The sequence below is a fragment of the Pelmatolapia mariae genome, linkage group LG10_11, assembly GCF_036321145.2.
Source record: "Pelmatolapia mariae isolate MD_Pm_ZW linkage group LG10_11, Pm_UMD_F_2, whole genome shotgun sequence".
Taxonomy (NCBI): Eukaryota; Metazoa; Chordata; class Actinopteri; order Cichliformes; family Cichlidae; genus Pelmatolapia; species Pelmatolapia mariae.
Genome location: NC_086236.1, coordinates 45,331,603 through 45,350,509, shown reverse-complemented (window position 1 = coordinate 45,350,509; position 18,907 = coordinate 45,331,603). Strand labels below are relative to the sequence as shown.

The window sequence follows — 18,907 nt, the reverse complement described above, 5'->3', positions numbered from 1 at the left end:
AAATAACATTTAATAAAAATAATAATGTTTGCCTTATGCCGGATGCCCCACCTGATCCAACCCCACAGGGATTCGTGTCTTCTCCCAGGATCGCACCAGGAATCTTTCAATTATGCTATTCCCAAGTGACCCCCTTTATTATAAAGTGCGCACCCAATGAGTTTTGCTCTGACTTTTTACCTTGCTTAGTCAAGGAATGTGCCATATAAATACATAAATAAATCATAATGACATTGATTGATCTGCAAAGAGAAACGGTTAAGAGGACTAAGAAAAGAATCCAAGCACAGAGGAAGCTCTGAAAGTGAAACACGCCAATCACATGCTGATGATTGTCATTTCTTTTCTTGAAATAGGACCGGCATGATAATTCAAAGTCAAAATTAGAAAAGCGAACTGGGAACTAAGAGTTAAAAATACACATAAGCACAAAAGCTGGTTTTTTGCGCTGTTTTTCAGAAGACCGATCGCAGCGACACACTACTGATGGCAAAATTTAATGACAGAAATGACCATTTTGAGCAGACTGGAATTAAAATGATCACTGAAGACGAATTTAAAAGTAATCCTATCAGACATAGAGGCTAATATAACTTCTAAATATAAAAAAAGGGCTTTCTCCAAATTTTGTGATCTGATTTGCTTGGCACTTTAATATTTACTGGGGTGGCAATATTCTTAATATTGAAATATTAAGACGGGCAGCACATGCTCAAAAACTTTTGCACAAATTTTACTGAAAAAACATTGAGACACAAGCAAACAAATTAAACCATAGAATAAAATTCCCATCACTTTCTGTTTAAATAAGAAACACCTGCCATTCAGCACCTGTATGCAGCTTTTTTGTTTCAAGTAGCTTGCATTGTTTGTTGTTGCTAGCTGACATGCATGAGTTCAGAACTGGCCAGTGGACCATCTCAATCCGGCCTCCAATATCCTCCAACCTTAACAAACCTTCCAAAAATAAAAAAAAAACTACACTTAAACCAAGTCTCCACCTGCAGCAGCTTCTGTTAGGGTGGCCTTCCGACTCACACACAGCAGATCAAGGACTACCATACCCAGGTGCACTTAAAAACGGCAGGGTCTGAGTGTGTCAAACTGTGGGATGAAAGCATCTGAGGACTGCCTGTAGTTTCTTCCCTCGTTTAGTTTTGACTAAAGTATTTAGACCTTCATTCTGATCCGTCCTTGTTACTCAGGGATACGTAATGCCAAAAACAGGAGTCATAATGTTGTATCTGCAGCTTAACATCTGAGTCCTAACCCTGCTCTAAGGCTAATTGATTTTCTGTGCACCGAGACATTAGTGACCCCAAATTTACCCCACTCTCAGCTGGCTAAAGTGTTGTGCAATACACCTTAGACACAATGGTTAACACAAATCTACGTGAAGGTCAGCACTAAAGTTGATAAGGCCTATTATTCCACTGTGTCGGCTCGGAGAGGGGACACAAATCACAGGAAACAAGGAGGCTAACACATAGGGGGCCTCCCGGATAACACAAATATGTTCACAATGCACTCTAACATACATTTTTTTCACATGCTCATCTGGCTTTGTTTACATTGTGTCTGTGTGCATAGCGTAGGTGTATTTTGCTACACTGATTGTGGTTGATTATATAAATACATAAATGAAAACAGTAGATAACAAAATAGAAAAAATATATTGTTTTTTTTTTCCTTGAGATTATTTGTATTTGGCTTTAATAAAGCATCTAAAACAGTCACGTGAAACGTTTTAATCATCCATTCAAATCCCTAACAATGGATTCATGCGATATTCAACACAGTAATGGGAAGATAAATTAGCTTTCTGTTAAGTAGATAAGAACATTACTATTAATGTCACGAGGTGAAAAGAAGAAAAAAAGAGAGAAATCAGGGACTGGATAGAAAGCAGTGAACAAAGGAGAGAGATAAAATTGGTGTACAAGTTCCAAGGTTATCCATTATAGTCCCTGGACTGAGAAGAGCAGCAGCTACAAGAGGAAGAAATGTTTACTCTCCTGTAACAAAAACGAAGAGCACTGAAATTTATCATGCATTCAATTTTCTGATCCTCTGATCTATTTGAAGCCTATTGTAAACCTAATCTGCGGGCATCCGACGGACTATTTTTGCATTATTATTTATTTTAATTGAGATCTATAAATTAAAAAAAATGCACCATCATTCCATTGGAATATTTTGTTTCAAAGTTTTTTGACACCTCTTGATATTAGCAGTTCAACTTCAAACTATTTGTTGCAAAGGACGAAAAGCCAGCACAGCGCTCAGTCGTCACGGTGCAGTCAGCCAGTTCTTCAAATGTGTTTCAGAGAGCTTTGAAACACATTTGAAACACAACCTAGTCTTGCTGCCTATTCTGATATCATCCCGTCCACCTATTGGTCTGCTGGGAGGAACGATACAGTTAGTTATTGGTTAGAGGTTAGAAGACGGGATCATGTGCACCTGACTTTAACACGCTGCAATCTCAATGACAGAGATAACTGCCTGAAATGCAACTAAACAGAGAACGGGGAAGAGACAGCTAATGAAACGTAATGAGCTGTAACAGCGGAACAAAGGACTTTTTTATGCCTGGAATCTAATGGCAAAGGTTGATACAGACACAGCAAGACACACACACACACACACACACACACACACACACACACACACACACACTTAATGACCCATTCTGTGCAAGTGGCTGTAAATTCCTGTTTATGACACTGAAGCACCACATCTGAACTTGCTCACAAAAGGGTTTTGAACACACACACACACACACACACACACACACACTTATACATGTCCCCAATGTTTAATCAGAATTTGACACTCAATACCACTGGCTTGTTTATTTGCCTGTTCTTTTTTGTTCATTTCCCCTTTTTCAGGGAAACTTTTCATTATATACAAAGTTTATTACAAAAACTTTGCATTTTTCAGCCCTTCGATGTATCGTTGAACGATCACATATTAAATCATAAAAATATTTGAAAATACATCCCAAATAAAACACTCACAAAGCTGATGAGACACCAGATAATGGTAGGTAATTAAGTTGGCCACTATATTTAAAATAGTGTTTAAAAATCCAAAAACAATCGGTGTCGGATTTTCAATCCATGTAAAAACAATCCAAAAACAAATAATGAGGAGGAAAAATTATACCAAATAAAGAGCACAAGCAACAACATGAAGTCAACATCAAATATATAAGGAGCGTGGTTTTTCAAAGCAACAAGATCTTATTCAAAAACTCCAAAAGTTAAGAGTGTGTATTTCCAATATTCTTTTTTCTTCATCCCATTCCCACATCTATTGCCTCCATTGCTTCACCACTATCACTTACTATTCAATGTATCCATTCACAAGGTGTGAAAAAGCCTAGGTTGATGAACATCAAGTTCTCAAGGTTTGAATTACATGGAATAAGAGGCAGATGACACTATCATTTTCTCATTTTCTGGGATTATCCATTTCTGTACCATCTCTAAAGCTTACAGAGAATGGTCCAACAAAGAGAAAATATCCAGTTAGTATCAATTCTCTGAGTGAAAATACCTCATTGATGTCAGAAATCAGAGGAGAATAGGCTGAATGTTTGAGCCGATAGGGAAATAAGCACTCATTAGAACAACGGTATACTTTTAGAATTAAGGTATGCAGAACAGCACCTCTAAAAGCACAGGAGATTCAAGCAGATGTTTGGATATATTGTGCATGATGATGGCTCCAGCAGTATAAGACCAAGAGCCGCTCAGCTAAGAACGGGAAGGTGAGGCTATAATTCACACATGCTCACCAAAACTGGACAACAGAAGACTAGAAAAATGTTATCCAGTCCAATGAGTCTCTTCTGCTGCAACATTAAGATGGTAGGGTCAGAATTTAACATCAACATCATGAAAGCACGGTCCATCTTACCTTATGTGGTATTAAGGTGGTGTAACGGTTTGGGGGATATTTTCCTTTCATACATTGGGCCCATTAGTATCAATTAAGCATTATTTAAATGCTACAACTTGAGCGAGTATTGTTGCTGACCATGTCCATCCCCCTATGACCACAATGTACCCATCTTCTGATGGCTGCTTCCATCAGCACTTTCGGGATGTGGTGGAACGGAAGATTCACATCATGAATGTGCAGCAACTGTGAGACGCCATCATGTCGATATGGACCAAAATCTCTGAGGAATCTTTTCAGCACTTGCTTGAATCTATGTTATGAATAATTAAGGCAACACTGAAAGCAGAAAGGGGCCCAACCCACTACTAACAAGTGACAGCAAGTGGCCAGTGAGTGTATATTTGCAATACAACATGCATAATATATATGACTCCCAATGTTTGGAAGTGTGAAAGTGAATCCAACAAAAATCCAAAATCGGAAGCAAAATGAAACTAAACTAAAATTCCCAGCTATTTTAAACAAGCTATTGTTGAACCAATATTAAAGAAACCAAATTTGGACCCATCTGTTCCAAGCAGTTACAGGCCAATATCAAAATTACCATTGGTGTAAAAGATCTTGGAAAAAACAGTTGGAGAACAACGTAACAACTTTTTGGAGAAGAACAATGTTCTGGACATTTTCCAGTCTGGTTTCCGCAAATTGCACTCCACTGAAACTGCTTTAGTTAAAGTGTCTAGTGACATTCTGATGGCAGCAGACTCTGGAGAGTACACCGTTCTGGTTCTGTTGGATCTCACCTCTGCTTTTGATACTGTTGTTCACAGCATCATGATAAATAGGCTGAAGGACTTTTAAAACAACTGGTGTTGTTTTAAAATGGTTTATGTCATATCTATCTGAGAGATCTTTTACTGTGTGTATGAATCATGTGTTGTCTGAAACATCAGTTCTGCCTTCTGGGGTACCTCAAGGATCTGTTTTAGGTCCGATTTTCTTTTTGCTGTATATACTCCCTCTAGGCCAAATTATCAAACGTTACAATAATATTTCTTATCATCTCTATGCTGATGACATTCAGTTATACTGTTCTTTCAAAACTTCTGAGTTTTATAAATTGTTTAAATAATTGTCTGTCTGAAATCAAACAATGGTTAAATGACAATTTCCTCCAGTTAAATGCAGATAAAACAGAAACCTTGATTATTGCACCTGATCACATGCTCTCAGAAATTAAGCAGCATATCAGATTTTTGGACCCTTCATTTCAGTCGAGTCTCAGAAACTTAGGTGTTTTATTTGACAGTTCAATGTCTCTTGAGAAACACTCTAAACAACTCGTCTGGAACGGTTTTTATCATCTAAGAAACATTTCTAAACTCAGACTACTGGTGTCAAAGGCAGAACTTGAGATGATTATTCATGCTTTTATCTCTTCTCGTTTGGATTATTGTAATGGTCTTTTTATTTGTCTCAACAAATCAGCTCTGGATCGCCTTCAGACTCTACAGAATGCCGCGGCAAGACTTTTAACTGGCACAAACAAGAGGTCACACATTACTCCAGTTTTGGCTTCTCTTCATTGGTTGCCAGTAAATTTTAGGGTTCATTTTAAAATTTTAGTTGTAACTTTCAGAGCTCTGCACGGTGAAGCTCCTCAGTACATCTCTGACCTGTTAAAACCTCATGCTTCATCCCGAGCACTTAGGTCGGTCAGGTCAGAGGTTACTGGTGGTCCCACGTACTAGGTTTAAAACACGTGGGGATCAGGCTTTTCAGGCACTGGCACCAAGACAGTGGAACTCCCTGCCGTTGTTTTTCCGCTGTCTAGACTCCACTGACTCCTTTAAAAAGCAGCTGAAGACATTTTTATACAAACGAGCTTTTAATGAATTTTTTCACTGTTTTTTATATTACTTTATTTGTATTTCTGATTTTATTGTTAGGCACTTTGTGATTTTTATCTGTGAAATGTGCTATATAAATAAATTTTGCTTACTTACTTACTAAAATAAACCTACAAATGATATAAGGATCAATATCACAGGAACATGGTGGCCCTTTCAAAGTAAAATCCAGGACTGTTGTTCATTTATGTAGCTAGTAAAGACAACTAAAAGTAACTGTGCTACTGGCCAAGAAGAAATCAAACAATATTTATTTAATACAAAGCCGAGGCTACGTATGGCCTAACTGGACTATAGTGAATGTATTCTGATGGATATGAAATTAACTTGGTGGGGGGGGGGGGGGGGGGGGGAATCCAATCTAATGTGGATTTAACAGGAGCAAATGAAATTAATATGCAGCTTAATGAAACTAATATTGTGAATCAATTTGAACACAAAATTACATTTTCATAGGTACTCCCAGGTGAGTCACTGCGCCAGGCTTTTGGTAGGATTAGCAATAATAAAGCAAAGAGGATGGTTCCCTAGGTTCATCTACAAGACCCAGAATAAAATTATCATGTGCAAAATTATTTATTTATTTCTTCTTCTTTTGGGCGGGGGGTGTTTGTTTGTTCGTTAATTTGAAAATATGAACTCTTTGACCTTTCAGTTTGTGATCATCTAAAGTTCTAAAGCTCAGAGTTGTCTAATTGTTGGGGTTTTTGCTGTACTGTTGTAGTGTCTTTGCCCTAAGCACCTTGAGATAACTGTAATCTGGCACTTTGATTTACTACATGTTGGATGCCATTCTAAAATTCAAAATAGCACTAGTAAAATTCTAATAAAAAATATCTCAATACACAGCCAAAAAAAGCATGGAGATATCAACCAGGTTTAAGACATGTTCAGTTCTTAAACCCTAAATTTGATTTGCAACTTTTCAAAGATCTGTGGAAGCCCTCCACCCTGAAGGATGACACCTACTTGACATTTGGCAAGAATAGAAGAGAGCACCCTCAAATGAATGCATCCCACGAGTTCATATAAAAAGGCAAATTGGCAACAAACCCGAGACATTAAAAGCTACACGAATGAAGACACACACACATAAATGGTTTTGAGTGTTCTCTTTGGTTATTTTTTAAAAAAAGTGAATGTGAGCGCCTGTGTCCCACACAAGGATTTCTCTGTTTTAACAGCTGACAAATGTCACCAGTGATGTCACCAAGACCTCAGAGGAATAATTACGACTGATCATCCAAAACCAGAACATAAAGGACACATTTTGTCTTCTTTCCATTACACCCCCAAACACACACAAGCGCACACACACACAATTTAACCTTAAGAGGACCATGTCAAATTACTGACAGCAGTGGCTGACCAGCTCATACAAAAGCGCATATTAAGCTTGGATTTTCAGTAACATAAGTGTTATCTGGAAGAGATTTGGTCGATTCACCCAATCAAATATCTGAATAATCCACTATTCTACTGAAGCCGTTTTGGTTAAAAACAAGAGGATTTATTTGTTGCCAACCCAACCCTTTGAAAAAACAACAGCGAGATCATCTGGATCAGACACAGACCTCCTGCTGGCAGGAGGTTCCAAGAGACTGACATCTGCACACCCATACTGCAACACAAAGCCAGAAACACAATTCATATACAGTGGTGTGAAAAGTGTTTGCCCCCTTTCTATTTTTTCATGTGTTTGTCATGCTTACAGTAAATGTTTCAGATCATCAAACAAATTTAAATATTAGACGAAGATAGAAGTAAATACAAGATGCAGTTTCTAAATGAAGGTGTTTATTATTAAGGGAGAAAAAAGTTTGTGAAAAAGCAACTGCCCCCTAAACCTAATAAAAGGCTGGGCCAACCTTAGCAGCAACAACGGCAATCAAGCTTTTGCAATAACTGCCAATGAGTCTTTTATGGTGCTGTGGAGGAATATCTGCACACTTATCTTTGCAAAATTGTTGTAATTCAGCCACATTACAGGGTTGTAAAGCATGAACCGCCTTTTTAAAGGCATACCTCATACCATATGTCAATCAGATTCAGGTCAGGACTTTGACTGAGCCATCCAAAGTCTTCATTTTGATTTTCTTAAGCCGTTCAGAGGCGGACTTGCTGGTGGGTTTTGGATCACTGTCTTGCTGATCAGAATTGTTGTGCTTCAGCAGTTCTGATCAGCTGGTCACACCTGGGAAACTTCACCACTGTTCCATGTTGTTGCCATTTGTGGATAATGGCTCTCACTGTGGTTCACTGGAGTCCCACAGCTTTAGAAATTGCTTTATAACCTTTTCCACACTGAAAGATCTCAATTACTTTGTTTCTCATTTGTTCCTGAATTTCTTTGGATCATGGCATGATGTCTGACTTTTGAGGATCTTTAGGTCTACTCAACTTTGTCAGGCAGGTCCTATTTAAATGGTAAATGGACTAGTTCTTACATTACTTTTCTACTCTGGGCACTCAAAGCACTTTATACAACTTGTCTCATTCACCAATTCATACATGGCTTTTTTCTATGCTTTTCCTATGCAAGTGCTTTCTACCTACCTTAACACACATTTGTTCATATTTCAACGATCACTTCTTCACACAGGGCCATGTAGGTTTGAATTTTATTCTCCCTTATTATTAAATACCTTCCTTTACAAACTGAATTTTGTGTTGACTTCTGTTATCTTTGTCTAAAATGTAATTTTCTTTGATGATCTGAAACATTTAAGTGTGACAAAAAAACACACAAAAAAAACAACAACACGGGAAATCAGGAAGGGAGCAAACACTTTTTCACACTACTGTATCTCCAGGTTTAAAGACCCGCTTAAGCAAACACAGCAGAAACAGTCACATGCGTTAGTGCAAAGCAAGAGTTACAGATATTTAAAAAAGAAGTGATTAAAGAAGTGACAGAGCCTAAGGTTTATTTACTGAAAATTATATACACATGTTAAAATATAAGAGCAAGGAAAGTGCTGAAAAAGAAGAAAAATAAACTGTGCAGTTCCAAATATTGTGTCTTTCAGACCAACCAGGAATAAATCGTATATGTTCATGAACATACCTCAGCTGCACTAAGGTGACCAATTTTAAGCAACACTTAGAACATTACAGAAAAGTGCTGTCTCTGATGTGCAGCTTGATGGCAGTTGTTGCAAAAGACAATTTATTTAATTGAAACAAAAATCACAATCCTGCCATTCTGAACATACTAAATTTGACACCGATCAGAAGTGTCAATTTAGATGAAAAACAGTGGTCGAACCAATTAAACGTACAGATTTTCTACTTGTATCAGATCAAATGTGGTCTAAGAAGCTTTACTCTGGAACTGAGCTCTGCAGATTATGAACATCCGAAACACAACCCGCTCTTCAGGAAAGACTCCCACAACTTCTCAGTTGATGCTTTTTAGAATTAAAGCAGTTCTTAACCTTGGAGTATCCATCCATTATCATCATTTATGTTGTGTAATAATAACATCACTTTAAACACATATTTGAGGTAAAGGATGATACTCTCTTTTTTCTAGAAGTACAAGCACGCAAGTGAGGGAATACAACAGGCTATATATTTTACTACCACCAACAGCAATGCTAGTGGTCATACATCAAAACTGACGCACAGTTGTTAAACGTGTAAGATAAGCAACAACAAAAAAAAAACACATGAGAGCTAAGTTGTTACATATAATGACTTCAGTGACTGCAGACACTATATAGGGGGAACTTTGCTGACAAAACAAATACAGTTTTAAGCAGCAGCATGATAAGCATGATCTTATCACGTTAAGTGCAAAAATAAGCATAAGAATGCTGCTGCAAGTAGTCCCAACAGATTCAAGGAGAAAACTGGTAATTCGAGTAAAATCTTCAACTCCCTCACTGACTGTAATAAATGTAAACACAAGAGGTTCAAAGAAAGAGACGATGCATTGCTGATTATATGAAGTCTACAACTTAATGGTGCTTAGGAACAGCTTAAGCTTGTTTACTCGACAGCTAGTTAAAAAGCAGGAGGGCCTGAACACATCTGTACAAGAACAAATGGCTGTGTATTTAAGCCTAGAATGCTATACTCATAAAGAGGATTATTGCTTTGGTACAAGAGTACTTGGTCTGGGAGTCAAGCCATTAATATATAGACCCGGAAGACATGCATTCGGATGATTGATGGATTATCCTCAGTGGAGGTCCAGCACTGGGAATTAGTCCGTCATAACCCTTTTTAACTAGTCTACTGAGAATATAGTGCATGGGTTAGAGGAGACATATCTGTAAACAACATAAAATTCACCCATAAAGTGCAGCTGTGCAAGTGGATGTAGGTCTCAGAGTCTGTGTATTTAAGACTTATTTATCCCTTTCTCGTCAATACAATTGACGGATAATCTACAATAATGTAGCTAGCATGTCTGATAACATTATATAGTAATATGCATGACAAAATTTATATAAAATGTAGAAAAATTATTTTTAAATTAACTAGGAGTGACCTAAAAGGCAAGATCTTGCAGATCATCACAGCGATGATGGAAAAAATAAGGTTTCTTTAAATTATGCTTTTGTAATAGTACACCGGGAAAAAACTGAGAGGCATGTTAGGCCTTTTATTACATTTCCACTTGATAAATACCAATATATGTTCATGAACATACTCAGATTTCATACACACATGCACACCATATGAAGTGATTTAAAATACTCTTATTAATTAGGCATAGAGATGTGCTGCTCAAGTAGCTGAGCAACCAGAAAGACAGAGCACACCGACATGCACATGCAGTAAACTGGGAAGGCAATAAAACTGTATTCAGTTGTAACATAAATACTTTAGGCTGTGTTTTCTGTTAGTGTCTCCGTGTCCTACCCAGTGTTAATTGAGATGATTTCAATGAGAGGATTCTTCCTGATCTTGGGGAGGTCCAGTCGAGCTCCTCCAAGTCTTCGGCCTCCATCTTTCTTCTGACCCAACAGACGAACTGAGTGGCCTGAAAACAACAAAAACAAATCGTCTCACATAATCAAATGATCCTACTAAAACACTGACTGACGATCACACTACTGTCCACGTGCAGATGGATGCAAACATGTTTAAAAGGCACCCTGAAGTATTTTTGTTGCTGTATTTTAAATGCCAAATCTGAATTGCACTGCTAAAGAGAAAAATAAATACAATATAACAGATGTAAGAAACATTTTGCCCGTATTGGTTGTCAGAGCACTTGCTCTCTCTTGAGTATGTCTCTCATCAAACTTACAATGCAAACAATGAGATTATATTTGCATTTCACCCACAAGCAAAATGCCAAACAGAAATCAAACTTCCCATTGTGCAAAATCGACCTCAAATAAATCGCTCTCATCTATTGTGGATAAATTTAGTATGAACAGGACAATGAGGAAAGACATAATAGCAGATCGAAGCACATGCAAACAGGGTTTTTCCTGTCTCAGAAATGGACTTTGGGGCCTCTGGCTCTCATTAACACTGTTTTGGGGTTGGGAGGGGTACTCAGCGTGTGCCCATGCACACTATAAAAGTTGGTATCCAACAAAAAGTACAACCAAAAAGAACAGACCCATTCTATGCCTAACAACCTCACACAGACTAGGGGTTAACAAACACAATGGATACACAGTAGGAAGATGGTAATAAGGCCCAGCTGAATACAATTAAGACAATTACAAAGGCAGGAAAAGTAAAAAAGGAGGGAACAAAGACACAGAAAACCACACTGTTTGTCAACATTCAAAAGAAAAAATGAGGTAAACTAAAAGACTGACCAAGAATAAAGTCACATAAAAAAAATGGAAAAAACCAAAAACTGAAATGCAGGTGGGCAACAAAAACTGATAATATTAGAAATGAAAAAGGGATTCCTCTACATAAAGAGGGCTACTTTACTCACAGTGAGAACTAACAGAAATTATTTATATTTGGCTATCATACTGTCAACCAAGGCAAATGAAAAATCCACAGCTGAGCCTAACAGCTAGTGACGTCTAGCCTTTGGTGTGTGGAAATAGGACGCAGTACTCTCTCTTCTCTAACCGTTTAATAGGCTGCTAGCTAGCTGTGTGTGAGATGGAGGTGCTGAGGGATGGAATTGTCTTCCTGTTTTCATCCGCAATACAAGGGTCTCTTGGGAGGGTGGGTTCAGAGCAGGAAGCATGGTTATCAATTGGTAGATAAAAATGACAATCTGCCCCAGAGGAGGACAAAGAGCCAATCGTTGAGGCATGACTGGTCTTAATATCCCAGTACAAGCAAGGAAATACAAAAATGTCCCTTGTGGAAAACAGCTGGGATTTGGACCACATTTGGCCCCACATTTTTTTTCCTTCCCTGGATCTATGCATCCACCCTCAGTCATGAAACAAGGATTGAAAACGCATGCATGTGCTAATAATGCCCTGAAACATTTGGAATATGTGAAATGTTAATGGCTACAAAAAGTCACAAGAGTGTGAATGTGTGTGTGAATGGGTGGATGACTGAATGTGTAAAGCGCTTTGGGGTCCTTAGGGACTAGTAAAGCGCTATACAAATACAGGCCATTTACCATTTACCATAATTTCGGTGCAGGTTTGTGGTAAAATCTGTTTTTAGAATTCCCTCTTTTTCCATTTTCATATTGAACATTTATTTCTGCACGGTGGGAAAATATACTTACTAAACATAATTGCAAACACAGACTTGTCAGGAAAAAGCAATTACCAGTATGGTGCTGGATTTCCAGATGTTTTTTTTCCCCAAATAATGAGCTTGTCCATTCTAATAAAACTGGAAATTGTCATTCCCCACATACTCCTTTGCTCTCTAATACTGCACAGGACCCCTGTCACTGTGACTACCGCAGAAGACTCTAGAAATAATCTCACTGCCAGCATGGAGTCACTCCAGGAACGTACCCAAAGCCAAATTCAATTTCAGGGCCTAGGGGACCATGAATGGGAAGCAAGAGATAAAATAGCTAATATGACTTGCTGAAGAAAACCAAAGAACGCTTCACTATTTGTCATCTCAATTACAGAGTTTACAGAGGCCAACTGCTGTGATGGGCAACCCTGCATAGTCATAGACACACACACTCCCGTCAACTAATACCACATTTTCTTGTGACTGACTGCCCTCCTCTTTTTCCTTCTGAACTTTCCTCAATCTGTTCTTTTCTTTCCTTTAAATCTAAACTGCTAGAAATGTCCTATCCACTCATAACATCCCACTAAAACACGCCAGAAAAGAGTAGGAAGGAAAGGGAATGATAGATGGATGTGAAGCTAAGATTTGTAGATGCTTGGATGATGATGAAAGATGTGTAGGATAGCCAGATGGATGGTTTGGAGGGAGAGGTGGAACGCTAAAAGGATGACCTGTTGACCTGTGTCTGATGTCTTATAAGCAGAGGGTCTTGTTGAGCTTTCTGGGTTGATTGTAAAGTAGCAGGCAGGAATGGGGGAGAGGTGATGGGAATGTATTGAAAAGAGGGGACAGAGGTGGCAGATGAGAAGGACAGGAGGGTTTCATGTTTTTCCATTTATCCTTTCAACCTAACTCTTTATTAAATATGTAAGACCGTCTTTGAAAAAGCTGTTTATGTCCTGACCAAATCTCACACAAACCAGTTTTGATGGGAAATTTTCTCACACACGCATCAAATGCATGAGTGCTACAACGCCAACAATTCCGAAGAGTGCTTCCCTTAAACGTCATCCAGGTTTTGATGCTTTACAAGGAAGATTTTTTGGTCACATCTAGTGAGGCTCTCTCAGAGCAGATACGACACTCAGAACATCTTCAGATGACTTAAAACATAAGTAAAAGTCCTAACGTTTTTCTTTTGGTACCTGCTCTTCGTTTACTTCACTTACTATCATCTGTCTGCATCTGTTCAACCACATTTCTGCTCAGTTTTTTTCCTCTGCATTGATAAAGGCAAACAGGTTATTAATACTGGTGAAATAAGGATTACAAGGTTATATTCTCTGATCTGTAGCTGCACACATAAATTATCCTATGCTTTTCCTACTCCCTGTCTTTGTGTGGCATTCACACACCAACTATAAACTGTTTCCTTAACGATAAATGAATATCAGGTGAAAAAGTACTATCCAAGGGCATTTCTCAGTGAAAGAATATGAATATTAGAATAGAATAGAAGAATAGAATAGAATAATCCTTTAATTGTCCCACAAGGGGAAATTTGGTTGTAACAGCAGCAAAAAGACACATATACAAACAAACAGTACACAGGACACAGAACAGAAACATACACAATTTTTCTTAAATATTTACATTAAGGACAATGGTTACTATATACAGAGTATTGTACAGTTATTAAATTAAATAAAAATAACTACAAGTAAGAGGCAAACCAGGTTGTAGTGCGAATCAGTTGGTTAACTTATTGCAGTTAGTGCTGATGTAAACATCTGTGTTTGTTGGGAGCAGTTCTGATTGTACAGTCTGACAGCTGCAGGGAGGAAGGACCTGCGGAAACGCTCCTTCATGCATCTAGGATGCAGCAGTCTGTCACTGAAGGAGCTCTGCAGTTCAGCAACATTTACATGCATGGGGTGGGAGAAGTCCTAATTAGAATTATTATTTATTATTTATTATTAGAAGTCCTAATAATAAAAAAGTCCCAAGATCAGATTATTAGTATCTTTTTGTGGGTTTTTCCATACATTCTTTTCGATTAAAAATATTTTACTCTTTTACTCATTTGTTCTTGTGGTGTGTATTTGTCTGTTGAGCATTGCCGAGAATCATAAAAGCTGTCCTTGTAAAAATGTGTATCCATGGGTGCCATTAATGTGTCTTTTTTTGTTTTTGCGTAAATGGAACTGCCAGTGGGCTCGGAATACAAGACTAAGTCAAAGCACGGGTTGTTGTTAACAAGAAATTAACTTCTGGCACAACTAAAACAAATTGATCTGGATAATCAAGCTCGTAACCACAGTAACACCACCACCAACAAGTAAATAACACTGTATAAGTGAGCATGCACCGACTAAGCCAGGGAGTCAACCTGAGATAACACGATGGAATAAAAACACGTCCTATCATTTACTACAGGTAGTAACTTGAAGTCTTTATTACACAGATGCACTATGATAAAAAAGCAGCTTTACAACTATGATGTATCCTCATGACATCAAGGATGTTTAATTCATTTAAAGCCTGGAACTAAATGAAAAAGTCACACATGCTAAGAAGCGAGTCCCCAAAAGCACATGAGTACTCTTGTCATGTGGAAAACAGGACCTGCAAGCAATTTCGGCACAGCAAAGACCTGTATCTATTAGCAGTTCATTGAAGTAAGTATTTTAGTAGCCATTACGATAGGCAAATCCCCCAGCTTTAAGGTTTATGCCCAGGCCTCTGAGACGAAATAACAGCTCTCAGTTTATACGAGGTCATAAAGAACAGTAATGATACTGGGGAAATTAGTTTCTATGGAGGGGCTGATGGTGGGAGGAAAAGGGGAGGGAAAGAAACAGGGGGGTGAGAGGCGAAAGAGAGGAAGGGAAGAGATCAAAAGATGTAGGAAGGGTGGGAGAAAGAAATGGGGAGAAAAAAAGACAGAATGAGCAAATCACAGAGAAGAAAGGGGGAATAAAAGTCACAGAGTAGATGTGTGACTGTGAGCTTGTGTGTAGGCTCACAGTTTAGGCTTGATGACACATTGTAAAATTAAGCCTTAGTTCAGCTGTCCTTCATTAGAGTGAACCCTGCAGTGCAAAGTAGTCACTCAGACGCACACACACACACACACACACACACACACACACACACGTGCACACGCACAGTGTAAACTCAATCTGTTCTTTATTAGAGAACAGCTGGGGGTGTATGACAGCTTGACTAGACTCACTCACACTGTAAACTCTCTCTGACCTTCATTAAACAGCTAAGTGTGGTGGTTCGCTAACAGTTTAAACGGATGACCTATAACTGCCATGTGTGTCTGTCAGTGAGCTGCTCAGACAGAGAGGATCATTTAAGAAGCAGCTCAGACAGTTAGATCGGTTTCAACAAAAACTGAAGACTTTTGCTTTAAAATACACATTTAAAACAATTATTTAGTCAAATGTTGTTGTTTTTTGTTCTTTTTAGTTTACCATGACAACATAAAATGCAAGCTCTTTCCATTCACTTTGGAAAATACTACATTTTTTAACAACCTTAACACTATTATAGCTAATAATGACTGGTGGATTTTTTTTAACACTGTTAGTATAATATTAAGTCATCAGCATTTGATTATGTGCTCTTCTGATGCAGTGTGATACACTCTGATTCTTACCGGTCAAGTAGACTGTAGTAAGGTAGTAAAAGTGGAGAGACTAAAATAAAATGGCAAAAATAATACACGCAGTGGTTAGCACTGTGGCCTCACAGCAAGAAGGTCCTGAGTTCAATTCCACCATCAGGCCGGGGTCTTTCTGTGTGGAGTTTGCATGTTCTCCCCGTGTTTGCGTGGGTTCTCCCCGGGTCCTCCAGCTTCCTCCCACAGTCCCAAGACATGCACTTAGTGGGAATAGGTTAGTTGGAAACTCTAAATTGCCCATAGGTATGAATGCGGGAGTGAATGTGAGTGCGAACGGTTGTCTGTGTATATGTGTCAGCCCTACGACAGACTGGCAACCTGTCCAGGGTGTACCCCGCCTCTCGCCCTAAGACAGCTGGGATAGGCTCCAGTGCCCCCCGCGACCCTGCCAAAGGATAAGCGGAAGCGAATGGATGGATGGTTGGATAAAATAATACATCCTTGGATCTTATTCATTCCATGCATAAGTGCATATTTGTTTTGTGTTGTAGTCGGGATATGGATTTGTGTTTGAGGACCTTAGTTTTGAGTTTAATTGCGGTGGTTAAGCTTGGCTAGGGAAGGCATTACGTTAAAGACCACGCAAAGACAGTAAAACAAGGATGCGTGTGTGTGTGCCTTTGTGTGGTAAAATACCTTTAACAGCCTCGTCCACTACTTCCACCACTCGATCAATCTGCTGGACCTGTAACACAAAGAAACAAGAGAAAACTTTATTGATCCTGAAAACCCAAGTCCTCACAGTCAAACAGAAGCCTGATATTGACGACTCACAGACACACTGATACTCTGATCCACATTTAAACAAAGTGGATATGCAAATATACACAAAAGCCATACGCAATAAGAACAGAGACAAACAAGTGCAAAAAGCTACAATCACCAGGCAGGATTAAGGAATATGGATTTCCTAAATGCCACTGAGTGTTTGTTGTGTATGTACTGACAAACATGTTCTGTGATAGATCAGACCATATAGGTAACAATAAAGCATTACCCAAGTCCATAGCTGTGTTTTTCTCCTCATTGTCTCACATGGAAAACAAATCCTGTAGTTCTGCTAATGGATACTGTAATGAACCACCGCACTAATATAAAGAGAATAAACAAGGCCCCCACAGGCCACAGTTTAATAACAGGCAGACTTTAAGTAGGGTAATCTGGATACTAAAAGAGCCAGAATATTAAACGAGGAGTTCAAACTTTACTTATCTACCAACCGATATTACATGAAGAGGAAAGGAAGCAGAATGAGTGAAAGAAAGAAAAAGAACACTAAAGTAGTGACAGGAGAAAAAAACTGATCATTTTTCGGCTGTTATTTTCCTTTCGCTCTTCCCAGCATCCCTTACACCTCGAATTCTCTTCACTTTCGCTCTACACTCTGGCCCTTGGCACTGGCTCTCAATGCCTTCAGGCCCATCACTTAAAATAAGCCTCCTTTCAAACACACACACTCAGATTCACACTGTGCTTTGCAGGAAGCAGTTACTTGCATGCCGGAGTAAAACCTTTTTCAATGTAATGGTGAAGCAATCTGGGCCCATTCAGAGCAGCAGCAGGCGTCCCTACATAGAGTAAAACTCAGGTCTACATTTCAGCTATTAATTTAGATCGCACTTTTCAACTTTGGCTGTTTTTAAATCCTCCATTGTACCCATAGAAAGAAAAGGATAAATACTGATATATTCAGCAGATTTGTTGTATATAAAAGCAGTCACACGTCTACTGGATGTGATACATTTCCGGCCATGTTTAAGCTTTATTTTTAAGGTTTGTCATTCTATTACCATAACTTAATGACAAGCAGTAATGCGACATCTATAGTATTTTGATTAACCTTCAATAAAGTAATTAAAATTGTATATTTAAAAAAAAAAACAAAAAACAGGACCATAAATACTGTATCCTGTGAAAGCTGAGGTGTGACATGTCCTGCTCACAGCTTTGCATGCCCATTCCGATCCTCTGATTACTTAACCAGTGCTGCGTAGGTGTGTGTAGGTGTGCGATGCATGTCAGTTACAGGATGTGACAAGTCTAGTTAAGAAAAGCGAAACACTGCAGGCTTGCGTGACTGTCTATGAAGCTCACACAATACATTTGCAGTCATTAAACAGCAACCTCAAACACAAAAGCACAACAGCAATAAAACACCACTCACAAAAGCTGGCAATACGCACACAGGTCAGATAAAATGAATTCAATAGGAAGGCCCGCCTATTTATTTTTAACTACACTCCTTATCTGGCCGTTAGTGCAATCACTATACACAAATTCCGAACTTGTATTTGCATCCAATTTGCATAACCCACCAACTGCCACTATCATTACATGTTCCATTGTGGGAATACAGAGGGACTCTGTGCATTCTCATATATTTATGTCTGGGTTTGTTACAAAATGTGCCTGTTCATGCATGCATGCGTCTTTAAGTTAAAAATGCTTGTCACTGAAAGCTCTGGCAGTTATACGCTGTTTGTGCCTCACCCTGAAGCCTATTATATACACAAGCCTGTTTATCTGAATAGAATCATATTATACATGCATGTCACTATATCTGAATCTTATTAAGTTACATAGTGGCATTTTTTACTTAAACTGAATAACATTATTTATTGTTAAAGATATCTAACTTAGCACTTGAGCTGTCTTCAATCCATTCATTTTAAGGTAGTGGGAGTAATCAAGACAATACTGTTTGCTTTGTTCCCATTTTCAGCACAGCAGTTTGTTTTAGTTTCCA

General features: G+C 38.5%; 1 protein-coding gene across 1 annotated transcript in view; it reads right to left on the bottom strand.

Annotated features, from left to right (window-relative positions):
- Positions 1-18,907, bottom strand: part of cdkal1 (CDK5 regulatory subunit associated protein 1-like 1) — a 245,987-nt gene that overhangs the window by 150,434 nt on the left and 76,646 nt on the right. The window contains exons 6-7 of the mRNA XM_063488015.1: positions 16,798-16,846; positions 10,695-10,815 (exon numbers count right to left, since the gene is read on the bottom strand). Coding sequence (XP_063344085.1) covers positions 10,695-10,815; positions 16,798-16,846 — 170 coding nt within the window. The remainder of the gene's footprint in view (positions 1-10,694; positions 10,816-16,797; positions 16,847-18,907) is intronic.